At 27.1% G+C, this 22,132-nt stretch overlaps 3 protein-coding genes and 2 non-coding genes across 5 annotated transcripts; 4 read left to right on the top strand and 1 right to left on the bottom strand.

The window, feature by feature from the left end:
- Positions 1-3,750: 3,750 nt before the first annotated feature.
- LOC145743025 (uncharacterized) lies at positions 3,751-13,624 on the top strand. Its single transcript, XM_082560883.1, has 24 exons — positions 3,751-3,880; positions 4,100-4,222; positions 4,844-5,007; positions 5,406-5,522; positions 5,733-5,843; positions 6,001-6,217; positions 6,474-6,561; positions 6,637-6,749; positions 7,196-7,281; positions 7,476-7,567; positions 7,936-8,000; positions 8,400-8,500; positions 8,651-8,803; positions 9,030-9,089; positions 9,169-9,217; positions 9,460-9,659; positions 10,209-10,393; positions 10,826-11,027; positions 11,445-11,532; positions 11,626-11,741; positions 11,805-11,944; positions 12,053-12,164; positions 12,589-12,786; positions 12,869-13,624. The coding sequence occupies exons 1-24, from the start codon at positions 3,859-3,861 to the stop codon at positions 12,956-12,958; spliced, it is 2,892 nt and encodes a 963-aa protein (XP_082417009.1). The 5' UTR covers positions 3,751-3,858; the 3' UTR covers positions 12,959-13,624.
- Positions 13,625-14,194: 570 nt separating this feature from the next.
- LOC145742531 (membrane-bound acylglycerophosphatidylinositol O-acyltransferase mboat7-like) lies at positions 14,195-15,814 on the bottom strand. The gene is made up of 6 exons (XM_082560308.1): positions 15,664-15,814; positions 15,319-15,517; positions 14,931-15,092; positions 14,638-14,805; positions 14,398-14,544; positions 14,195-14,279 (listed from the first exon to the last, which is right to left on the bottom strand). The coding sequence occupies exons 1-6, from the start codon at positions 15,812-15,814 to the stop codon at positions 14,195-14,197; spliced, it is 912 nt and encodes a 303-aa protein (XP_082416434.1).
- A 1,744-nt stretch (positions 15,815-17,558) lies between these two features.
- On the top strand, positions 17,559-17,641 carry Trnas-gcu (transfer RNA serine (anticodon GCU)). Its single transcript has one exon. It is a non-coding gene; the product is annotated as a tRNA-Ser (tRNA).
- A 3-nt stretch (positions 17,642-17,644) lies between these two features.
- Positions 17,645-17,716, top strand: Trnaa-ugc (transfer RNA alanine (anticodon UGC)). Its single transcript has one exon. It is a non-coding gene; the product is annotated as a tRNA-Ala (tRNA).
- Positions 17,717-20,368: 2,652 nt separating this feature from the next.
- LOC145742532 (membrane-bound acylglycerophosphatidylinositol O-acyltransferase mboat7-like) lies at positions 20,369-21,610 on the top strand. The gene is made up of 5 exons (XM_082560309.1): positions 20,369-20,505; positions 20,725-20,886; positions 21,012-21,179; positions 21,279-21,425; positions 21,526-21,610. Exons 1-5 carry the CDS (start codon positions 20,369-20,371, stop codon positions 21,608-21,610), a joined length of 699 nt encoding a protein of 232 aa, XP_082416435.1.
- Positions 21,611-22,132: the final 522 nt, after the last annotated feature.

Below are 22,132 nucleotides of genomic sequence, written 5' to 3' on the forward strand. Positions count from 1 at the left end.
TGTCGTTAATTGACTTGAATGGTCCTGGACCTCTGTATTTGCCTGGCGAACAGGTTCAGTATGTCTGTGGCAGAAATTACACTTTAGTTGGCAATGACCTTAGAACATGTCAAGAGAATCTAACATGGGCTGGAGATGAACCAGTATGCACACCAGGTATTTTTATATCGGAATTTTTTACTTTTACTTACATGAAAAATTAAAGAGCAATTTTTGGCAATGCATTTGTATTTGCCAATACTTTAACTTTAACAATAAGTAAGTTATATTTGTATAAAAATGTTAAACATTATTTTTGTTATGAAATATTTTGGACTTCTTTACTCCTTGCATGTCGGTAGCGCTATTTAAAAGTCTTTAACGTTAATGTGTTTGTAATATACATTTTAGGATCTTGGGATTAAACAATAACAAACAAAACAACAAGAATTTTAGGATCTTAGGATTAAACAATAACAAACAAAACAACAAGAATAAATTGTGTTTGATATGTTTGTTAGCAAAAAGACATTAACGCTTTCACTTTTAAAAACATTTAAATTAAACTAGTAATTTGTAGCATGTACGCCAATAACTGAATTTGATGATTCTAATCTTTCGTTAATTGATGTTAATGATCCTGGAGATTTTTATACACCTGGTGACCAAGTGCAATATATTTGTGGAAATAACTTAACCCTGCAGGAAAACAATTTAAGAACATGCCAAGAAAATCTTACTTGGGCTGGTTATGAGCCCCAATGTTTACCAGGTTTGGCAAATTTTTCTAAATTTTAAACATTGTATAAAATCGAAACTGTATGTTTTTTTCGTGCAATTTCTAAACAAAAAGAATGTTTATAAATTTAGAGACAAAAGCTTGTTGTAATTAACCTTAGGCTACCTTTAAAAATTGTTTTATGTTTATATTATATATCAACATAAACTAAAACATGCTTCCGTTGGTTGTGAAATGTTTGTTTTACTATAATATTGTTATGTATAACATTAAACTTATTATTTTTTTAATTTAGAGGAACTGATATCTTGTTCTGAATCTCCAAATATAACGTAGGTATTACAAAGTAATTATTTAGCAAGATTTTCATATTTATATTCTAAACTGTAGTGTAAACGTTTTTTGATTTGTTAATTATTGTTATATTTTTTTGTTCCAGAGTTGTGCCAAAAGATTTTGGTTTTGAAAGTTTCAAAGGTTTTAACGTTGTTATTACTTCTACAAATCCACGATTTTCTGCAGAATATTGCTCACCTACGACCTTTAATCAAAGATTAGCTTCGTTTTCTTTTAATTTAACAGATTGTTACCCAACAATAAATGTAATTAACTTAGTACTTTTTAAATAATTGCTAAACATCTAAAACAAAAAAGTTAATTTATTATTTGCTTAAGGCATTATACAAACATATTATTTGATTTTTTTGTTTATTTAAACGACGTTAACAATAACATAAATTAAATTTTTTTTGGTAATGTAATTTTTTTTAAATTTACATAGGAAACAGATGTATATATTCAATTTACCTACACAGTTTGGGCAATGAAAAACTTGAACGATTCGGCAACTATTCATCGCTTTATGGACATTTGCTTTTCTTTATCATGTTTATTTAATTCAAGTAATTTACTTGTTTCTAGTCAATCTATTCAGCCAACAATCAGGTAAACTGCGAAACGTATGTTTTTTAAAAAGTTTTTCTAAACGTCCATTGTTTTTGTTTAGAAAATTGAATTTCCAAGATGAAGAAAATATTTGCAATATTGCCTTGAGCTTTGGCTTGTTCAAAACTAAAGATTTTAATATTTCATTTGAAGGCCCCAGACCTCTTGTTTATGTTTCAGATGATGTGTTTGCGAAAATTTATTTTGATTCGCTAATATCAGTTGAAAGTGGTCTAATACTCCAGGTATATTTATTTTTACCTTAAACGATCTTGTAATTATTTGTCAGGTTTGAAACCTGCAATTCAATTTGGTTTAGTCGTAAAACCCCTAAGAGCTAGGAATTTAATTTTGATTGCCTTTAACTTACATTAACATAAAATATGATAACGATGTGACCTTTTTACACCAGGTTAAAATCCTGTAACATAAACATTTTAATAAGAATATTTTTGTAGGCAACTGATTGCTGGGCAACTCCAAGTGAGTCTAGTTCAAACAGTATTAGATATAATTTGATTCTAAATAGGTATGTAACTATTATTTTTATTTGTTGAACATTCTTGTTAACTAGAATAGCCTTGGCGTAAAAATAGCACTAGTATTAATTCTTCAATGTAAAAGGATATCTCAATTATTTTTTTTAATTTTGGAAAAAAAATCCTAAGATATTTTTAATTTTGAAAACGTTTCTTAATAATTGTTTATTATTTCTGTTAAAGTTTTATGTTTTACTTTTTTTAGTTGTCCAGTTGACAGCACAATTCTCAAGAACTATCAATCCAGTGTTGAATTTAAATTTAAATCTTTTGTTTGGGCCAATTTGACTTCTGAAATGCAGAAGATTTTTGTCCACTGTAGCGTGACAATTTGTAATTCCAATCATGAAGCCAGTTGCGCAGTTGATGTAAAATAATAAAATAATTTAATTTTAAGTTTTAGTATAATATTATATATTTAAGGTGTTTATCTATTTACATTCTATCAACAAGATTGTTTAATTTAATTTTTTTTTAAATTTAACAAAGCCATGCGGTGGCAAAAAACGCCGACATGTTGCTGAAGGAAATGAAAAAGTTTTTGGAATTGGTCCTATTTTGATTCAACAAAAACTCAAAGATTCTTGTCAAGTGGTATGTTTACCCTATAAATATGATTTTTAGGTTAATTAATAGGCATTTAAATACAATTTTAAGTTCATACTAGCTATAGGCTACTAGTATAGACTGCCTAAAAAAGTATTTTATTAAGTGATTCTACCTCGCTAAAAAAGATTGATTGACAATTTCAAATACGCATTGCTGGGCTAGTAGGTATATTGGTTAACCTGTAAAAACATTTCTTTTTTACAATTAAATATTTACAAATTTAAAAAAATATATTTAAAAATTATTATTGAATATTTTAGAACAACGGAATGTGTTCGGATATTTGTTACAACGTAGAAGGTGGAGTGTTGTGTCAGTGTTCTGAAGAACAAGTTTTATTAAGTGATGGGAAAACTTGCGCAGCTAATGTCGAAAACTGTTAGTATTTAACGCATTTGTTAAATTTTAATAAATAAAATGTTGATAACGCATATTATAACCAATTAAGTTAAACTCGGATAGACTTATAAATATTTTTTATATTTAGTTAAAGATGGGTATTATCGTGATGGTCATGTTATACAAGTGGGGATGATTTTATTTTTTGTTCTTCTCATATTTACAATTTATTTTTTAAAAAGTGATAGCCTTGCCACTGACAAAGCAATTAAAAGGATAGAAATATAAACTTTGTAAATAATTTAGTGATAGAAAAATATAACATAAACTTTTATTTGTGTATACATTTATTTATATGTTATGATAGTAGTTTTTGTAATTTATGAAATTAAACGGCACTTATATATGCACTTATTATATACTTATTATATTAAAATAAATATGATGTAATCAGAAATGTTGTGCTAGAGTGTATTTCAGTACTATAATAAATTTAGGTTGATTAGTATTTTATATAAGAAGTGTTTACTTTGTTTACAATTTAATGTGGGACTTTCCCGTTTTTTTTCAAATGCGCGTAACTTTATGATTATTTCAAGCTGTTTTGTTAGAACGTTCGTTTGCAGTGATTTTGTCTTTTGCAATAGTTTAAACACAAAACAGAATAGGTAGTTGGTAAAAACAGTTATTAATTTAAGATAAATTATAATGGAACACAAAGAAAAGCTGGGTAAATACTTCTATTTATTTTTATTATTCTTTTGTAAAATTGTTTTGTTGTTTTAAATTGGTAATTGCATTAAACATTTTTTAGTGTTAAATGCAAAAATTTAACTAAAATTTAACAGTTTGGTAGTAGTGATGCACTAAGAAAGCTGAGGTAATTGCTTAATAAACACTACATATTTAACATTTCAAGCTTTTTTATACTTAAATTACTTTTGTTAAGGTGGTTTATTGGGCAATGTATCTTTACTGACAACAGGAGGTTCGTCTTTGCAACATCAGTTAACTAACGATGATTTACGACTTACATCTAATCAGGGGCATTCTACTTTACAGAACATATCTGGTAAATAATTACCCAATTTTTTGTTTTTGTTCAAAATTTTTGTTTTAACAAAAAAATGGTATAGTCCTGATATGACAGTTCAGTCTGGAAAGTAGGGCAGCTTGCACGCACGAGATTTTTTTCGGTGAAAAAAATGCACGCCTGAAATTAACGTTTTGTACACCTAGTATTTAAAAAAATTTGTGCACGCGCAATGCTGACGTCTTGTATATTTAAGCCAGATTTAAGTAAAGCACGTCAACATAAATCATGCATGCACGCGTAGACCAAAAATTTTGGTACGCTTTTTACGCTTGCACGCATGAGATCTCAAAACTGCCCTACTTTCCAGACTGAATGATAGTGGTGTATTAGCTTGTACACTTTACTTTATTACAATCCTATATAATGTCCTGGGTTAAATTAACACAAACAGTAGCCTACTCACTTTTGCCCAACTAAAAAGCAATCAGCTGATTAGCAAGTTAAGTATATGCACAATAATAAAGTCAATGATGTTACAAATTCTATTTTCTTGATATTTGTAAAATTTTGGCATATTTTGTTTTAATCCAAACAGCTAAAAAAATTAATTTCATACAAATACTTGTAAATAAATTTTTTTGGAATTGTGTTGAATAGAAATACCAAATGCCAAGAAAGGTGGTGCTACCATGGAAACATCAACTCCAGCTCGACCAATGATGAACACGAATGTGATGTATGGGTTTGACCTTTCACCTGTTCATAGTTACGAGGTTCCTGTTTCTACTAACTCGGGGAAAACTACATATAGATCACAACACGTAAATAAACTTGCATTTACTTTTAAGTATATATTACAATATAGGAAATTAAATAGGCTATACAGTTATTCATTTAGCACTATAGAAACTTTTACATCCCTTGAAATTATATATTTATTTATACTAGTCGATACAACAGCATTTTTTTTTTTTTTTTTCAACTTACAACAGCATTTTTTTATTTTGTAGGCCTTTTAAGTTAAACCTAAACAAATATATATTGTTAAGCTCCATTACAGTAGATGTATATTTAGTTAATGTGTTTTGTTAAAACCTCCATAAAATTTATTTAACTGCTTTTGAGTGCCAGTATTAAGTCTCAAATTTAACTTAAGTTATAGAAAATCAAGTTTCTTGTATAAAGTTTTTCTTGTTTTTGATGGTTTGTTTGTATTCAGGTTGATGGCGATAACAACCACAGCATCACACTTACAGAAGATTCAATTAAAGCGGAACAAATTTTGGATCAACATTTTGATAGTAAAAAAGGGAATGCTGCCCCAAATTTTATGCAGGTAAAAAATAAAAAAACTTTTATGTCAAATCAGTATATTGGTAAAACAAATGCTTTAAAAATGTTAAGGATCTTTAAAATGCCTGTATCTTTTTTTCAATTACTGGTATTAATATTGTAAAAGCAGAAGGGCTTTAGGGGTAGCTATCCAGGGGGCTAGTGCAGATAGGCTCTTTAAGACTCAATAATCTTTGTTGTTGTTGATTTAAAGGCACCGTTAGTCCCCTCACCACATCAATCTCGCATCGGAGCAATATCAGAACTGGAAGAAAACACAGAAACAATGATGAGCCAGGTTTACTCTTCTAATAGAAGCGAGAAGGTTTGAAGAATACAAAAAATAGCTCCATTACTTATATAAAATAAATTAATCATTGAAATTACTATAGCCTTGTAATGTATATTTATAGAGCCCCATGTATTAAAAATTAGGAATTTAATATTTTGTTAACAATTTGTTTCGAAAATATAAAATTCAGACAAAATTTAATTCACCAAAACCAAGAGGACACTCTTCAAGAAACAAACCAAAAAAACTGAGTAGTGATTCAAGTCGTGCTCGAACTCCGAACTCACCTCGCAAAACAAGTAAACATTACAGCAACATAAAAAGTTCAGGGTATGGAGTTGGTAATTTGAGCACTAGTAAATCTACAAGAAAATCAAAGCAAAGTTTAACAGAATTGGATGAGACTGGTAAGTTTAAATAGTTGGGTTATTTTTTTTATTAGGGAAATGTAAAGTTAGATTTTACTGTCTAAATATTAGGTTACCCACTTGTTTTTGGGGACTATATCTCGTTATTTATATTTTACAAGAACTTAACTTTTTGTTTGCAAATGTTTAGGTATATAAAATTGATTTTTTTTACATCTAAAATTTAAATGTACAAACAAAGTTTAAATTTTGGCCCTATATTTAAAAATTTAAAGTTTTTGTGTTTTATTCCAAGGAAAGACAAAGAAAACTAGACTTACAACAAGCGAAAAGCAGACTACCTCAAGGGAAAAGTTTTCGAAATTTCCAACTCAATCATCAGGGTAACAAACTTACTACAAAAAATCACCAAATTGTGAGTAGCATACATTTAAAATAAGCAATGATTTATTTTTTAGACCAACCAAAGTTACAAACAACAGAATAACCACCAAACCGCCGGTCAATAAGTTTGGCGAAACTCACACTATCCAATCACTTGAAACTTTCCAGAGAGGAAGATTCCTTGAAGGTATTTTCTATTTTTTGCTAACATGCCATCCATAGTTCACTTATATAGGTAGATAATAAAACTAACTTCTGCCAAGCACAAAATCAATCCCCTGACAAATGATCCAGCTATTTAACATGGTGTAGCGTCTTCTTTAATGACATTCAAAGCGTAGTATGTGTGTGTATGTTATATGCATGTTGTTTTGCCTTTTTCCTATTACTTTAGCAACCCACTGTTTATTTTATCTTTTATAGATTCTTTATTTTATCGATAAACTAGTAATAAAAAATCGATCCTCTGTCCAATGATCCAGCTATTTAACATTGTCATATTTAATACTTTGTAGAATAACTAAAGACTCGGTCAAAGTTACATTTGTTACCTTAATTTTTAGCGGTGTAGTTAGACTTTTTTACATTTATGATAAACAATGTTTAAAAGTTAAGTAGATTGTTTATATTTAGATAATGAAGATTTTGACAGTAATCAAAATAATATTGTTATTGGAACTAGAAGTCCTCCTAACAATTATTCTTTGCACCAATCACAGGTTTTTATTTTATTTTCCTTAGAGAAATATTTTTCATAGGGTTCAAAGTAAATATCTTTATGCAATAACAAATGTAATTTAAAATAATATTTCATGTTTTTATTAAATAAAGTTTTACCATTTTTAGTAAGATTGATTTTGTGTGTGTTACTTTTTTTAAATTATTTAACTGTTTTAACTTAAAAATACCACAGATAAAATACAGGGATTTAGAAGATAAATATAATGCATTGGAAGTGGAATGTGGAAAAATGAAAATGGAAAATTCAGAAGTTACTAAACAAAAGTAAATTAAAAAATATAAAATGTTAAAGTGTTATAATGGTAATCTACCCTTTCTCCCTTGTTTCTGTAAACTATTTTACCAAATAAAGATGTTATCGAACTGAAATTCAATACAACATTTTACCAAAATTTAAATCCAAATTTATTTGGAAATTGGCAGGGAAAATGGTTAGTATAAGAAAATATAAGAAATGTCTTTTATTGGTATACTAGGATTTTTAGGTATACGGTTTTCTGTAATGGGTTTTCGGTAATTTGCCAGTGATTTGTTGTAATAGTAGCATATACTCCATAACTTAATTTAATTATTTTAACATTATTTTAAATTAAAAAGGTGTTGCAATATTTAAAATTACATTTTACATTTAGTTTTTTGTTATCTGCAAAACTTAATCATTTAATTGAAGATGTGGATAAAAGTGATGAAGTGAAAGGTAAAGTTTTTTTTTGCATTATTTTTTGGAAAAGAGTTAGTAACACTAATCAAATACCAATAGGTCCCTATAAGTAATTTAAATATGAGTTCCATTTGTTTACCCTAAAGTTGCCTTTTTTTAATATGGTTGCAACTATTATTTACCCACAATAAATTACTGATGCATCACAAACGGCACTTTTACCTATTTTGTAGGCCTATTTATTGGACATAAATATATTTATTGTCTACTGGCTGTATTATATAAATGTCCTTATCCATTCATAACAATAATTTATCTAAAGGCTGAGTTTAAAACCTTTTTGTTATGGTCTTACAGTCTAATAGTGAGAACTAAACACAAGAACTTTGCAATCACACAAAATAATAAATGCCATATACACATGGTTTTTTATAGAGACGCCAGGTGGAACAGATCTTAGTCCTCAGGAAAAGGAAATCATGAATTTAAAAAAAGAAATTATTGAGCTTGAACGTTTAATGAAAGGATATCAACAAGTAAAACAAAATAAATTTAATTACAAATTATTTCAAATTTATTTTTTAAATTTTGTTTTTATAATTAAAAAAATAAATCATTTAAATAATAAACTAAGTTTTTTTACTAGCTTATATGTTTTTTTTATGTAAAACTGTTCTTTTTTAAAGGAAAATGAGAAAATGTACCAAAAAATTGCCAAAACAAAGCAAACCAACCAAGAAAATGAACTCGCGATGTACAACGAAAATCTTCGACTTAAAACTCAAATTGCAAATTTGCAAGAAGAAAATAAGAATAATGAAGCAATAATAAAAGACAAAGTAAAACAAAACATCTAAAAATTATTTTTTTGAAATTAGTCCTTTGCCTGCTTTACATTTTAATTATTAATGTATTAAAAGCTGTATTAAAATATGTTCATAATAATTTACCTGCACACCACATAAAGCAGCTTTTTTTTATTTTAAAGGCCTTCAAAGTGGACATACATACATAAATATCATTCACTAAGATTTTTTATATAATTAATTTAATTATTCTTTATAGAATTATGAAATTAACAAATATAAAGTGAACGGAAAAAATTTACGACAACAAAATGAACCGGTATGTTTTAAAAATTAAAAACTTTTTTAATTTATTTTTTATCCCAATTAAAATGTTTAAATTTAATTGTTTTGGTTAGATTCTAGTTAAAGAAACAAATTGTAGAGAACATGAACAAATTATTCAAGGTAAATTATTATATTAATAAAGTGTATATGTAAATAATTTTTATTTAATTTTTTTTAAATACAAGGATAAGTAGTTATTGCAGGACTGATAATGCCAAAAATGAAATTCCACATTTTGCTTAACAAATAGGATATTTTACATTTTTTAAATTTTTTTAGTAATTGTAGTTTTTTCTTCACAATAATTTGTTTAACTCAAAAAACACCTAAAAAAATATTTAATTAAAAATATTTTTTCTTAGATTTGCGAGAAAAATTGTCATCTGTAATGTCACAGCAAGAGAGCAAAGGTCGCCAGGTGTGTGGTGAACTGGAAAGGTTAAAGATTAGCGAAGAAGAAATCAGTTTACTAAAAGCCCAAGTTCATAAAATGAAGAAGGAATTGCTCGCCAAAAATCAATCGAAAAAGGAATCCGAAATGGTGACTGACTTAAGGCGACAGGTAAATTTTGTTATTTTATAGATTTTTTGTCTTGCTTTATACATTTATTTATACTTAAAGGTTGACTTTTTGACCTAAACATAGAGTAACATGTGTAATCCTGGCCCAGTCTCAAGTTGCCCTTGACATTTTGGAACAACATAGATTATAATTGTCTGATAATTAAGCTGCTGAATAAGTGTTGGCTCAGCAGGGGTTTATATTGTTTTATATTGCTTTACTCAAATTGTAATTAAAAAAATATTACAATTGCAATTGTGACATTATTATTGTTTTCCTTTTTAAAATTTTATTTTGGTGCACCAAGTTAGTGTTAAAAATCAAAACCCAACAACTTTTGGATTGCCTGTAATGGTAATTAAATTATACAAGTTTTTTAAATTTTATTTTGTTACATATGGACCATCATATAAGTTTGATTAAATAAAAGTTATTTATAAAGTTGATGGTTTATGTATATGAAAAGCTGGTGTTTTTAACACCGCTGTAATCCATTATTACAAGAAAAAAATGTAGGAATAAATTTTAAAAAAAGATTATTTTTTAAAGGTAAAAGAATTGGAAAGTATTGCCACAAAGTATCAAAGTAAAGACGAGGTCAAATTTTTAATTCACGGACACCCTGGAGCGAAGAAACTTCTGGAGGAGAGATGCGAGAAGTTGGAGATAAAGTTGAAAGAGCAGGAGGAGGAATCGGGGGAGAACATAAGAGCTCTGCAGAAGTTATATAACAAGTATTAATGAATTGTTTTATTTTTAAAAGAAAAAAAATTATTCAAATTCAAGTTAAATATATGAAATCTAAATTGGATATAAAACCTTTATATGAATTATTTTAAAAGCTAATTTATTATTCCTAGTTATTTAAAAGCAAGTTATTTTAAAGCTAGATTATTTCAAAGCTAAGTTATTGCAAAAGCTAAATAATTTTAAATCAAAGCTTCCAAAGTAGGGAGGTTAAAAGCGTGTTTAACATGGCTTTGTATAAGAGTAGAAGTAAAACACCATTTATTAACCTTATTTTTTAGCTATCAATGCGAATTTTTACCACAAAATATTTTACTGAACAAGATTTAAAACATTCAGCTTTGTCAAAAAACTTGGCTATTATTACTATTCCATAATAAGACTTTTGTTTTAATAAAATACATTTTTATTTTGCTTAGAATGAGAGTAGATTACGAAACCCACGTTTCCAAATTAGCTGAAGAGGTTGACCTGATGAAAATCCAAACAAGAAAACAAAAGTCTGATCAAAATGAGATCAAAGGAAATTTTATTTTAATGGAATCACTGGAAAATGAAAACAAGAATCTCAAGAATGAAATGAAAAACATGAGATTTGATACTCAATCACTAAAAACAGAGGTTTGTGATAGTAATAGTTTTTTTTAAGAAATTAATTAATATATATAATAAATCTTGCAAGCTTTCTTTGTTTACGAACCTCTGTTATTATATATATATAACTGTGTGTCTAATTTATGGGCCTACAAATTAAATAAAATCGTTTATTGTGTTACGCTGGTATATTATCGCAGTAAAATTTTAGTTGGGAGTAGCCACTGTATTATAATAATAAAAATGCCGTACATGGGAGGGGCTATTACCTAGTATTCAAAGTATAAACATGTTAAATTGTCTTTTTTTAAAATAGGCACTCTATTCTCATTTATTGGGTCATTATTGAAATGCTTGTACCCATTATTAAATTTAAATGTTATTAGATTTTTCAAGCAATAACAGTTTTATAATTTTGTTATCTAAACAGCTTAACTTTTTTAGAATGAAAAGTTAGTGTTGCTATTAAAAGAATTCAAGTTAAATAAAGAAAATATAAGTCCCTTGATAAAAAGAAAATCAAGAGGAAAAGGTATACCACATTTTTCTAGTAATTTTGTTAAAAATTGTTTTAAAATCCAATATAATTCAATAAATTTTAAATATATAAAATTGCCCTTGACAGGAATCGAACCAAAGTCTCGTGTTTATCATCCTGAATATTTCGACAACTCAAGGGAAAATGGTTTTAAACCAGAAGATCCTTTAAGGATTTCCATCGAGCGAAAAAATGTTAAAGAGGTAAATATTAAAGAATATGCTTTTGGTAATGTTGAAAAAATTAACTTTTTTTATTTATTTTAGTTAGATTTTAACAAGGATGTATTAAAATGGAAAAAGTTGCATAATGAAACTAAGTTGGAATTGGAAAGTTTAAAAATTAAGCAAAATGAACAAATAGCATCTATTAATGATGCAAATCAAAAAACAATGGAAATATTAGAGTAAGTAAGACCGATGGTTCGATTCCCATGACCCTGAATACCTTTTTTTAAATATTGTTTTTATTTTATAAGATTTTTTAATTCAAAAATTTTTGATATGTTGTGTAGAAAACGCTTAGCTAATGCTGAGAAAAATTTCTGTGAATCAGAATCAAAAAAATTCAGTATTGAGGCTGAAAAATCTACAAGTCAAGCCAGGGAGAAGGCTTTACAGCAACAGGTTATCAATTTTTTGTATTTTATTATATAATTTTTTTCATAATTATTTATCCTCGATGTGGGAAAGTCGACTTCATGACCTAAACATATAGTAACATTAGTTACCCTAACTTATTCTTTGGCAGTTTGGGATGTTTTGGATTATATTTGCCTAATTATTATAAGCTGCTGATTAAGTATTGGCTCAACAGGAGTTTATACCATTTACAGCGATTTATTCAAAAGCGCTACAACATGAGAGCAGTGGGGATCAAACCCAGAACCTTGTGTAGGTAAGCGAAATGTATTGACAACTACACCATGCTGCCGGTTTGTACACTTTATCAGTTTAAACTTTTTTGTTATCCAATTTTATTTATGTAATCAACCTATGTCAGTTGGGCATATTGCTTGTTTTTATGTTAAATTTTGTCATTTTTGTTTAGATAAAATACTTATTAGATGAGCTACAAGAAACTAGAATGGGTTCACCGATTGCGGCAGTTCGTCGTATTGAAGCCTTACAATCGAGGCTGGGTGTGATTGACATGCGACAACGTGCAAGAGAGGAAAAATTGGATCAAGCTTTGGTGAAAAATGCTGATTCCTATCTGAAGGAAGAAATAGAAACATTACATGCAACGGTATGATTTGCATCACAAGAAATATGTTTTTTTTATTTTAGTATTAAGTATTTTTGTAAAGTCTGACTTGTCTTTCTTACAGATTGCCGAAAAAAATAATCTACTTGTTAAATTTCGATACGAACTTGACAGCATGCTTTTGGCTTTAGAAAAACTACAAACCACTACATAGCAATTTTTTTTAGAATGTGTAAAATTTAAAATTTTTGAAATGTATTTATGTTACTATTTTTAGTACTGTTTATTTAATAAAATATATTTTTCTAGTGTTATGGAAAATAGATTGGCTTGCTCTATGTAGAATAATAAAAACAGAACAGTTTGTTTTTTTTTTAAAGAGGAGAATTTTAAAATTCTGATATTTTGACATTTGAACATAAAATAATTTCTGCTGTATTTGACAACCTAAATTAGTTACAAGTCTGAGACAATGACATTATTTTACATGTGATTTATAATATTTAGTTAAGTTTTTAAAGATTCTGGTTAAAATATAAATAAATTTCCAAATGTTGTTTTGAATTAAAAAACATTTTTTTAAATATTAATATTGCTTTAGAACCCAATGTAATATTTATTATTAATTTTTAATGTATTAAACTGTAAAAATTGCAGGCATATGGCAAGGTGCAGTTTTTTTGTTAATAAATACAGGACTTGGTTTTCTTTATCTAAAGTCCAGGGTGTAATCGGTTATGTGTTGTAGTGTTATTTTTATATTAAGCCTTTGCAACATAAGTTTTAATTAATCTACATTGCATGATAAATTTAAACTTTTGTTGTAATAATTCTGATTAAAATTTTTAATAAAATTTGTTTGGCAACTCTTAAACTTTGTTTGGCAAAAAATAACTGTAATACTTTTTTATTTTGTATTTCTTTAAGTAAAAGAATTAAATTACAAAAGTCATTAAAATTGGGAAATAGTTATTGATTTGATTTTTAACTTGTAAAGTAAATTGTACTGTGTGGCTGTTATCATTAACTAAATAACTATAATTTTAACATGACATTTTTCAGAATATAATATCTTTATTATAATAAAAATATATATTGTTGGGCTATAATAATGAGCAAAGAAAAGAAAACATGAGTACATTTTGTTAACCATTTTACTTAATGTTTTACATATTAGGTAATGTATAAGAGCAATTAGATTTTTAAGCCCTTGATTTGTTTCTTTACAACAACACAACACAAAAGAATTGTCGATAGAATTATGTACGGATAATACCAAAGCGATGAAAATAATCTAAAAAAAGTTAAAAAATGTAAGTTTTTTTGCATTTAAAACAATACTTTATTAATTATAATATCACACTGGAAAATTGTTTACTAAGTACAATATCATATTTTGAGATATTTTTGAAGTAATGTATGTAAACTGCTTAAATTATTCTTTTTAACATTACCTTATTGAATCATTCCAAGTTTTAAGTGAAAAACCTGCTTGACCAAAGTCAACAACTCTTTTAGTAATAAACCAATGAAGCCTATAAACAAAAATAATAAAAGTAATGTTAAACTGAAAAATAGACCCTGTAAGAACTATGTTATTAAACATCAAAATATCTATGTAGTTTTTTTTAGTTTATTAATGTATTAACTTACCAAACTGGCACATGCATGTTATACTCTGCCAATATTAGTGGAAGGTTTGACTCCACCAAAGCATACAATAAAAGTAGTAAACCTTTCAGCAAATAACCAGGACTTAGACCATGGAATAGAAAAAAAAAGAGAATAAGAAAAGTCACTCTGTTAATTAAAAAAAACAAAAAAATTTATTTTAAAAATCTAAGATAAATTATTTTTTAAAAACAAAATGCTTAGTGAGAGGTAAAAACCTACTTTACAAAACGAGATTCATGTGGGACTCTTTTAAATATATATGTATTCATCCACCACTGAATTGTCTTATTCCAAGCTTTCAGCATTTCTTTAATTGTAACCACACTTTCAACCTCCAAGATGGCACTATTTTCAATAGTTTTGAAATCATAGTTCTCTGTTTTACTCCTGAAAATATCAAAGTTGAGCAGAATAATAAATTAACAATAAAATATAAAAATGCAAACAGAACATTTTCTTTATTCTATAACATTGTAAAGATAACAAAGTTAAAACTTTTGTTAATAACCCACTCTATATTCTTAATTTCTTTTGTTGGTCCATAACCAGACCTTGGGTTGGAGTCTTGGGAATATGCACCAAAATTTAAAAGAATAAAAATACTTTCATGAAACATCCAAAATCCACTTCTAACTGCACGATATTCAAAAGCAATAACTCCAATGTACATTAATCTACAAACAAAATTGTGAAACAAGTATTTTAAACTAACTTCGGAATTATTTAGAAAAAAATATGTAAGCTGCTGTTCAGATATTTTAAACTTGAATTAAAAAGTAGGCTTATTTCTTTTTTGTGTAATTTTTTTACAAAATGTGTTATTTTAAACTTATGTTATTGTTTTAAAAACACTTTATTTGCATATTATGGGGGTTTGTAATATTATTTAAAAAGTCTTACCTATAATACCAAGTTGTGTCATAAAACTCATCTTTTTTCAACATACTTAAGTTAAAGTTTTGACCAATTATAAAATACAACAGATATATTCCAGCACTTCCAATTAACTTAGAACATATTAGCTTTGCATGTTTCATATTTAGTTTAACATAAGGCCCTTCTAAATAGTCTTGATAGGTTCGGTAGGTGTAAATTATTCCTAAAAAAAATTATTAAAAGTTAATTACTTTTAATGTTTTCATTAAGCTTTTGTTTTAAAACCATTTTCATAAGGTAAAGTTGTTATTAAATTGCATTGACTATTTTTTATATATATTTACATATATTTCAAAAAGCATTTTTTACCACTTATTAAACCTGGATAACAAAATGCAAAACAAAACATTTCAAAACTATTTGGTTTGTTTTTCAGTTTTAATTGGAACTTGGTTGGTTTTGTTTCATCATCTTTTTTTAGTGTTCGTAGATCTTGAATATCAAAAGCAAGTGAAACCATCTGTTAGAGTAAAGTTTACTTAAACTATGTTTTACATTATTTTTCTAAATAAAACTTTAGTTTAAAATTGTTTTATGTTTTTTTCTACACTATTAAATTTAACATTTCAATAGCAAAACAGGAATGAAATACCAAATGGTATAAAGAAGGCTATTTTAAAATAGTTACAACCAGTCGATCATTTGACTTTGCGGTTTTTGAGAAAAAACGTAATGTCGTAAAGGAGAGAATTAGCTACCAATTAATAACACAAGACAGAATAAGCGAGTGGGTACTATTATATATGATGAGAATTAGCGTGTACCGTTAAGTATGAGATAACTAGCGGATACCCTTACGTACGAAAGAAAGTTAGTTAGAAGCGTAAAGGATGGGAGTTTTTTCCACAAACCGTAAGTTGTGGGAGTTTTTCCTGAAACCGTTAAGTACAAGCGATCCCCACCAACAAACTAATAATTATTGGTTTTGCATTTTGTATGTACCTTTAATGTCATAACTAGTTGTAACAAATCAACGGGAACATTTGAACTGGTAAATGTGGTGTATAATGATTGGATCCACCATATGTTTACAAGATTCCATATTATTGCAGTAAGTCCAGTATATCTTGAAATAAATGTGCCATAATAGTTTTATTAAACGCTAAATTTTTTTGCACAAAATAATAATATTAATAATAAAGCAATTGATACCTTTTTACCAGTTTGATGATTATTAAGTTTCCAATAACACTAATAAATATATGAACGCTGCTGTACTGGCATAAACATAACACTGAGCATATTCCAACTAAACACGTGGAAATCTAAAACACATACTTTGTTTAGGCTGTAGGTCGTTTTTTAAAGACAGCTATTAAACTTATATTTAAAAAAATAGATAACACCTTTTTTAAATAATTTATAAATTTAATAAACGAAATGAATTACTCACCCTTCTTAAAAAAGGCGTTTTACACTGTCTTAAAAGCAATGCAATCAAAAAATGTATGAAAGATACTGCTACTAATATTAATTGATTGTAGTTCATATTTTTCCCATAAGTTTTTCACCTACCCTCAGACACAGCCTAAGTATGTTATTGCAATAACATTATTTATCATAAAAAGCAGATGATAGTTAGTTTTTGTTAAATAAAACATAAATTTATTAATTAAGAAGGAAGCAATATAACGTTTACTGATATAACGCAAAGGAAATGCAATATTAGCACATATATTTATTTATTATGTTATTGTTTTTTATTAATTTACGCATTTAATTTGTTTATTTTTTTCTATTAGTTAAACTAATGTTAATCAAACACAATATATACCTAAGGATTACCAGATTATTTTGTTTTACTAAATATAAAAGACTGTTGTTTGACTTTTATTAAATAGTTTAGGTAACAACATGAAACATACTTTTTTAAAGTTTTCCAAAAAAAACTAATACACATATTAGTAAAATTATTTTTTAGCATTTTATTGTGTTAAAAGTATTTTATAGCTGATGGTCAAAATGTAGTTTTACAAAATTTCAGCCTACCTGGCGTTTGGTTTTCGCATGTTGATTACTTTAAAATTCAATAATTTAATATATTGATTAAAAAAATGCGTCGTAGTAAATGTAAAAACAGTTGAATGATGCAAAGCAGAAAACATCTTTTTTAAGAATTGGCATTATATCAATTCTTGCTAATGCATTTTAACACATTTTATAAAGTCAACTAAATTAAATAACCAAACGACAAAAAAAAATTAGATTGAGGTGGCCGAGTGGTTAAGGCGATGGACTGCTAATCCATTGTGCTCTGCACGCGTGGGTTCGAATTCCATCCTCGTCGCTTGGGGATGTAGCTCAGTGGTAGAGCGCATGCTTTGCATGTATGAGGCCCCGGGTTCAATCCCCGGCATCTCCATTTTTGTTAAAATTTATTTTCAAACTAAAATCTTTAATGACATTTACATAAATCCTTAATTAACATTATGGGCATTATATTATATCTTTAAAACAACTTCTAAATACATTTAATAATATTTAAACTTACAAAACGCTATTTTTAATGTAATACAGATGCAAATCCCAAACATCAAGTAAGATATCCCACAATAGCCTACTGCACATGTCTATTAAAACCAATTTGAGTTTTGATCATCAACTGTAACACACTTTTAATATAAAGAAGTGTTGATAAAAATATGATTTAAAAATATGTGTATTAGTTTTTTAAAATACTTTTTTTTAAATAAATAAAAATTAACCAACAGTGTTTTATATTTGGTAATACAAGAAAAACTGTAGTTCTGGTAATTCTTATGTATAAATTGTGTTTGTTTAACAATAATTTAACTATTAGAAAAAAATGTGTAATAAAAAACAATAACAGAATTAATAAAGATATTTGCTAATATCGCATTTCCTTTGCGTTATATCAGTGAAACGTTTTATTGCTTCCTTTTTAATCAAGAAATTTATGTTTTATTTTATTTAACAAAAAACTAACTATCATCTGTTTTTCATGATAGATAATATTATTGCAATAACTTACTTATATCAGAGAGTAAGTAAAAACCTACAGGGAAAAATATGGACTATGATCAACTTCTATTAGTAGCAGCATCTTTCATACAGTTTTTGATTGCATTACTTTTAAGCAAAGGTGGGCACCAAATCGTTAATGCGTTAAACGTTAAATAACGAAGTTAAATTTTTTGTTAAAAGTTAACTTTTAAGTTAATTTTAAAAATCGTTATCGGACCTGTTAACTTTCGTTAAATTGTACTTCCGTTAAATTAAGCCCGTTAACTCAATATTTTACAAGTAAATCCATGGTAATATAAGGAATATATATGTTTAATATCGCCGTTTATCGGGTTTAAACGTTGCAATTTTTAAACGATGAAGTAATTACTATCCGGCCACTGTTATTTCGGCATTAGGCCTATGCCAGTTTTAAAAACTTCTTCTAAACCATTTTCGTCTAGTTAAAACATCGATTAAGAAAAAAACTATTTTTTTTTATAAAAAAGGTAATTTCCTTGTTTGTTTTAATTAAATTTTAACGTTAACGTTCAACGATAACTTCCGTTACACTTGGTTTAATTTAACGAAAAAACATTAGCGAAGTTACTGTATTGTGTAACGAATAACCATTTAACGAAGTTGCTTTTTTGATTAACTGTGCCCACCTATGCTTTTAAGACAGTGTAAAACACCCTTTTCAAGGAGGGTGAGTAACTTATTTTTTCAAAAATAATTAAAATAAAACATTTTATCGAATACTTTAAATAAGCAAAATAAATCTACAGTGCTTATGGTTTAACAGTTTTTTTATAAAACGACCTTTAAACAAACTATGCACCTTAGATTTCAACATGTTTCGTTGGAATATGCTCAGTGTTATGTTTATGCCAATACAGCAGCGTTCATATATTTATTAGTGTTATTGGAAACTTAATAATCATCAAACTGGTAAAAAGGTATCAATTGCTTTATTATTATTCTTAATATTTTGTGCAATAAGAAAAATTTAGCATCTAATAAAATTATTATGGCACATTTATTTCAAGATATACTGGGCTTACTGCAATATTATGGAATCTTGCGAACATATGGTGGATCCAATCATTATACATGACATTAGACAGTTCAATTCTTCCCGTTGATTTGTTACAAGTAGTTATAACATTAAAGGTACTTACAATATTCAAAACCAATAGTTATTAATTTGTTAATTGGAATCGCTTGTATTTCACAGTTTTAGGAAAAAATCCCGCAACTTACGGTTTGGGGAAAAAAACTTCCATCCGTTACGCTTCTAACTAACTTTCTTTCGTACGTAAGGGTACTCGCTAATTCTTACTCGCAGTTAACGGTACTAGCTAATTCTCTATTGTACTTAACGGTACTTGCTTATTCTTTTTTTGCAGTTGACGGTACACGCTTATTCTCTATCGTACTTAATTGTGCTCGCTAATTCTCTCTCGTATTTAAAAACATTAAGTTTTTTCTCAAGAACCGCAAAGTTACAAGTGGTCGGCCAGTTGTAACTATTTTTAAATAGCTTTTTTCATACCATTTGGTATTTCATTTCGACTTTACTAATAAAATGTTAAACTTAATAATATAGAAAAAACATAAAACAAGTTCCAACTAAAGTTATCTTTGGAAAAATAATGTTTAACAAAATTTAATTAAATTGTACTCTCACAGATGGTTTCACTTGCTTTTGATATTCAAGATCTACGAACACTAAAAAAAGATGATGAAACAAAACCAACCAAGTTCCAATTAAAACTAAAAAACAAACCAAATAGTTTTGAAATGTTTTGTTTTGCATTTTGTTATCCAGGTTTAATAAGTGGTAAAAATGCTTTTTGAAATATATGAAAATATATTTAAAAATTAATCAATGCAATTCAATAACAACTTTACCTTATAACAATGGTTTTAAAACAAAAGCTTGAACAAAACGTCAAAAACAATTAACTTTTAATAATTTTTTTTAGGCATAATTTACACCTACCGAACCTATCAAGACTATTTAGAAGGGCCTTATGTTAAACTAAATATGAAACATGCAAAGTTAATATTTTCTAAGTTAATTGGAAGTGCTGGAATATATCTGTTGTATTTTATAATTGGTCAAAACTTTAACTTAAGTATGTTGAAAAAAGATGAGTTTTATGACACAACTTGGTATTATAGGTAAGACTTTTTAAATGATATTACAAACGCCATAATATACAAATACCCTTTTTTAAAACAATAACATAAGTTTAAAATAACACATTCTGTAAAAAAATTACACAAAAAAGGATTACTTTTTAATTCAATTTTAAAATATCCAAACAGCTGCTTACATAATTTTTTCTAAATTAATTCCAAAGTTTATTTAAAGTACTTGTTTCACAATTTTGTTTGTAGATTATTGTACATTGGAGTTGTTGCTTTTGAATATCGTGCAGTTAGAAGTGGATTTTGGATGTTTCATGAATGTATTTTTATTCTTTTAAATTTTGGTGCATATCCACAAGACTCTAACCCAAGGTCTGGTTATGGACCAACAAAAGAAATTAAGAATATAGAGTGGGTTATTAACAAAAGTTTTAAATTTGTTATCTCTACAACATCATAGAAATAAGAAAATGTTCTGTTTGCATTTTTATATTTTATTGTTAATTTATTATTCTGCTCAACTTTGATATTTTCAGGAGTAAAACAGAGAACTATGATTTCAAAACTATTGAAAATAGTGCCTTCTTGGAGGTTGAAAGTGTGGTTACAATTAAAGAAATGCTGAAAGCTTGGAATAAGACAATTCAGTGGTGGATGAATACATATATATTTAAAAGAGTCCCACATGAATCTCGTTTTGTAAAGTAGGGTTTTACCAGTTAAACTTATTTAAGCATTTTGTTTTTAAAAAATAATTTATCTTAGATATTTAAAATAAAAATTTTTGTTTTTTTAATTAACAGAATGACTTTTCTTATTCTCTTTTTTGTTCTATTCCATGGTCTAAGTCCTGGTTATTTGCTGAAAGGTTTACTACTTTTATTGTTTACTTTAGTAGAGTCAAACCTTCCACTAATATTGGCAGAGTATAACATGCATGTGCCAGTTTGGTAAGTTAATACATTTATAAACTAAAAAAAACTTCATAAATATTTAATAACGTAGTTCTTACATGGCCTATGTTTTACATTATATTATTTTTGTTTAAAGGCTTCATTGGTTTATTACTAAAAGAGTTGTTGACTTTGGTCAAGCAGGTTTTTCACTTAAAACTTGGAATGATTCAATAAAGTAATGTTAAAAAGAATAATTTAAGCAGTTTACATACATTACTTCAAAAATATCTCAAAATATGATATTGTACTTAGTAAACAATTTTCCAGTGGGATATTATAATTAATAAAGTATTGTTTTAAATGCAAAAAAACTTACATTTTTTAACTTTTTTTAGATTATTTTCATCGCTTTGGTATTATCCGTACATAATTCTTTCGACAATTCTTTTGTGTTGTGTTGTTTTAAAAAAACAAATCAAGGGCTTAAAAATCTAATTGCTCATATACATTACCTAATATGTAAAACATTAAGTAAAATGGTTAACAAAATGTACTTATGTTTTCTTTTCTTTGCTCATTATTATAGCCCAACAATATATATTTTTATTATAATAAAGATATTATATTCTGAAAAATGTCATGTTAAAATTATAGTTATTTAGTTAATGATAACAGCCACACAGTACAATTTACTTTACAAGTTAAAAATCAAATCAATAACTATTTCCCAATTTTAATGACTTTTGTAATTTAATTCTTTT

Source organism: Corella eumyota, chromosome 2 (assembly GCF_963082875.1).
Source record: "Corella eumyota chromosome 2, kaCorEumy4.1, whole genome shotgun sequence".
NCBI lineage: Eukaryota > Metazoa > Chordata > Ascidiacea > Phlebobranchia > Corellidae > Corella > Corella eumyota.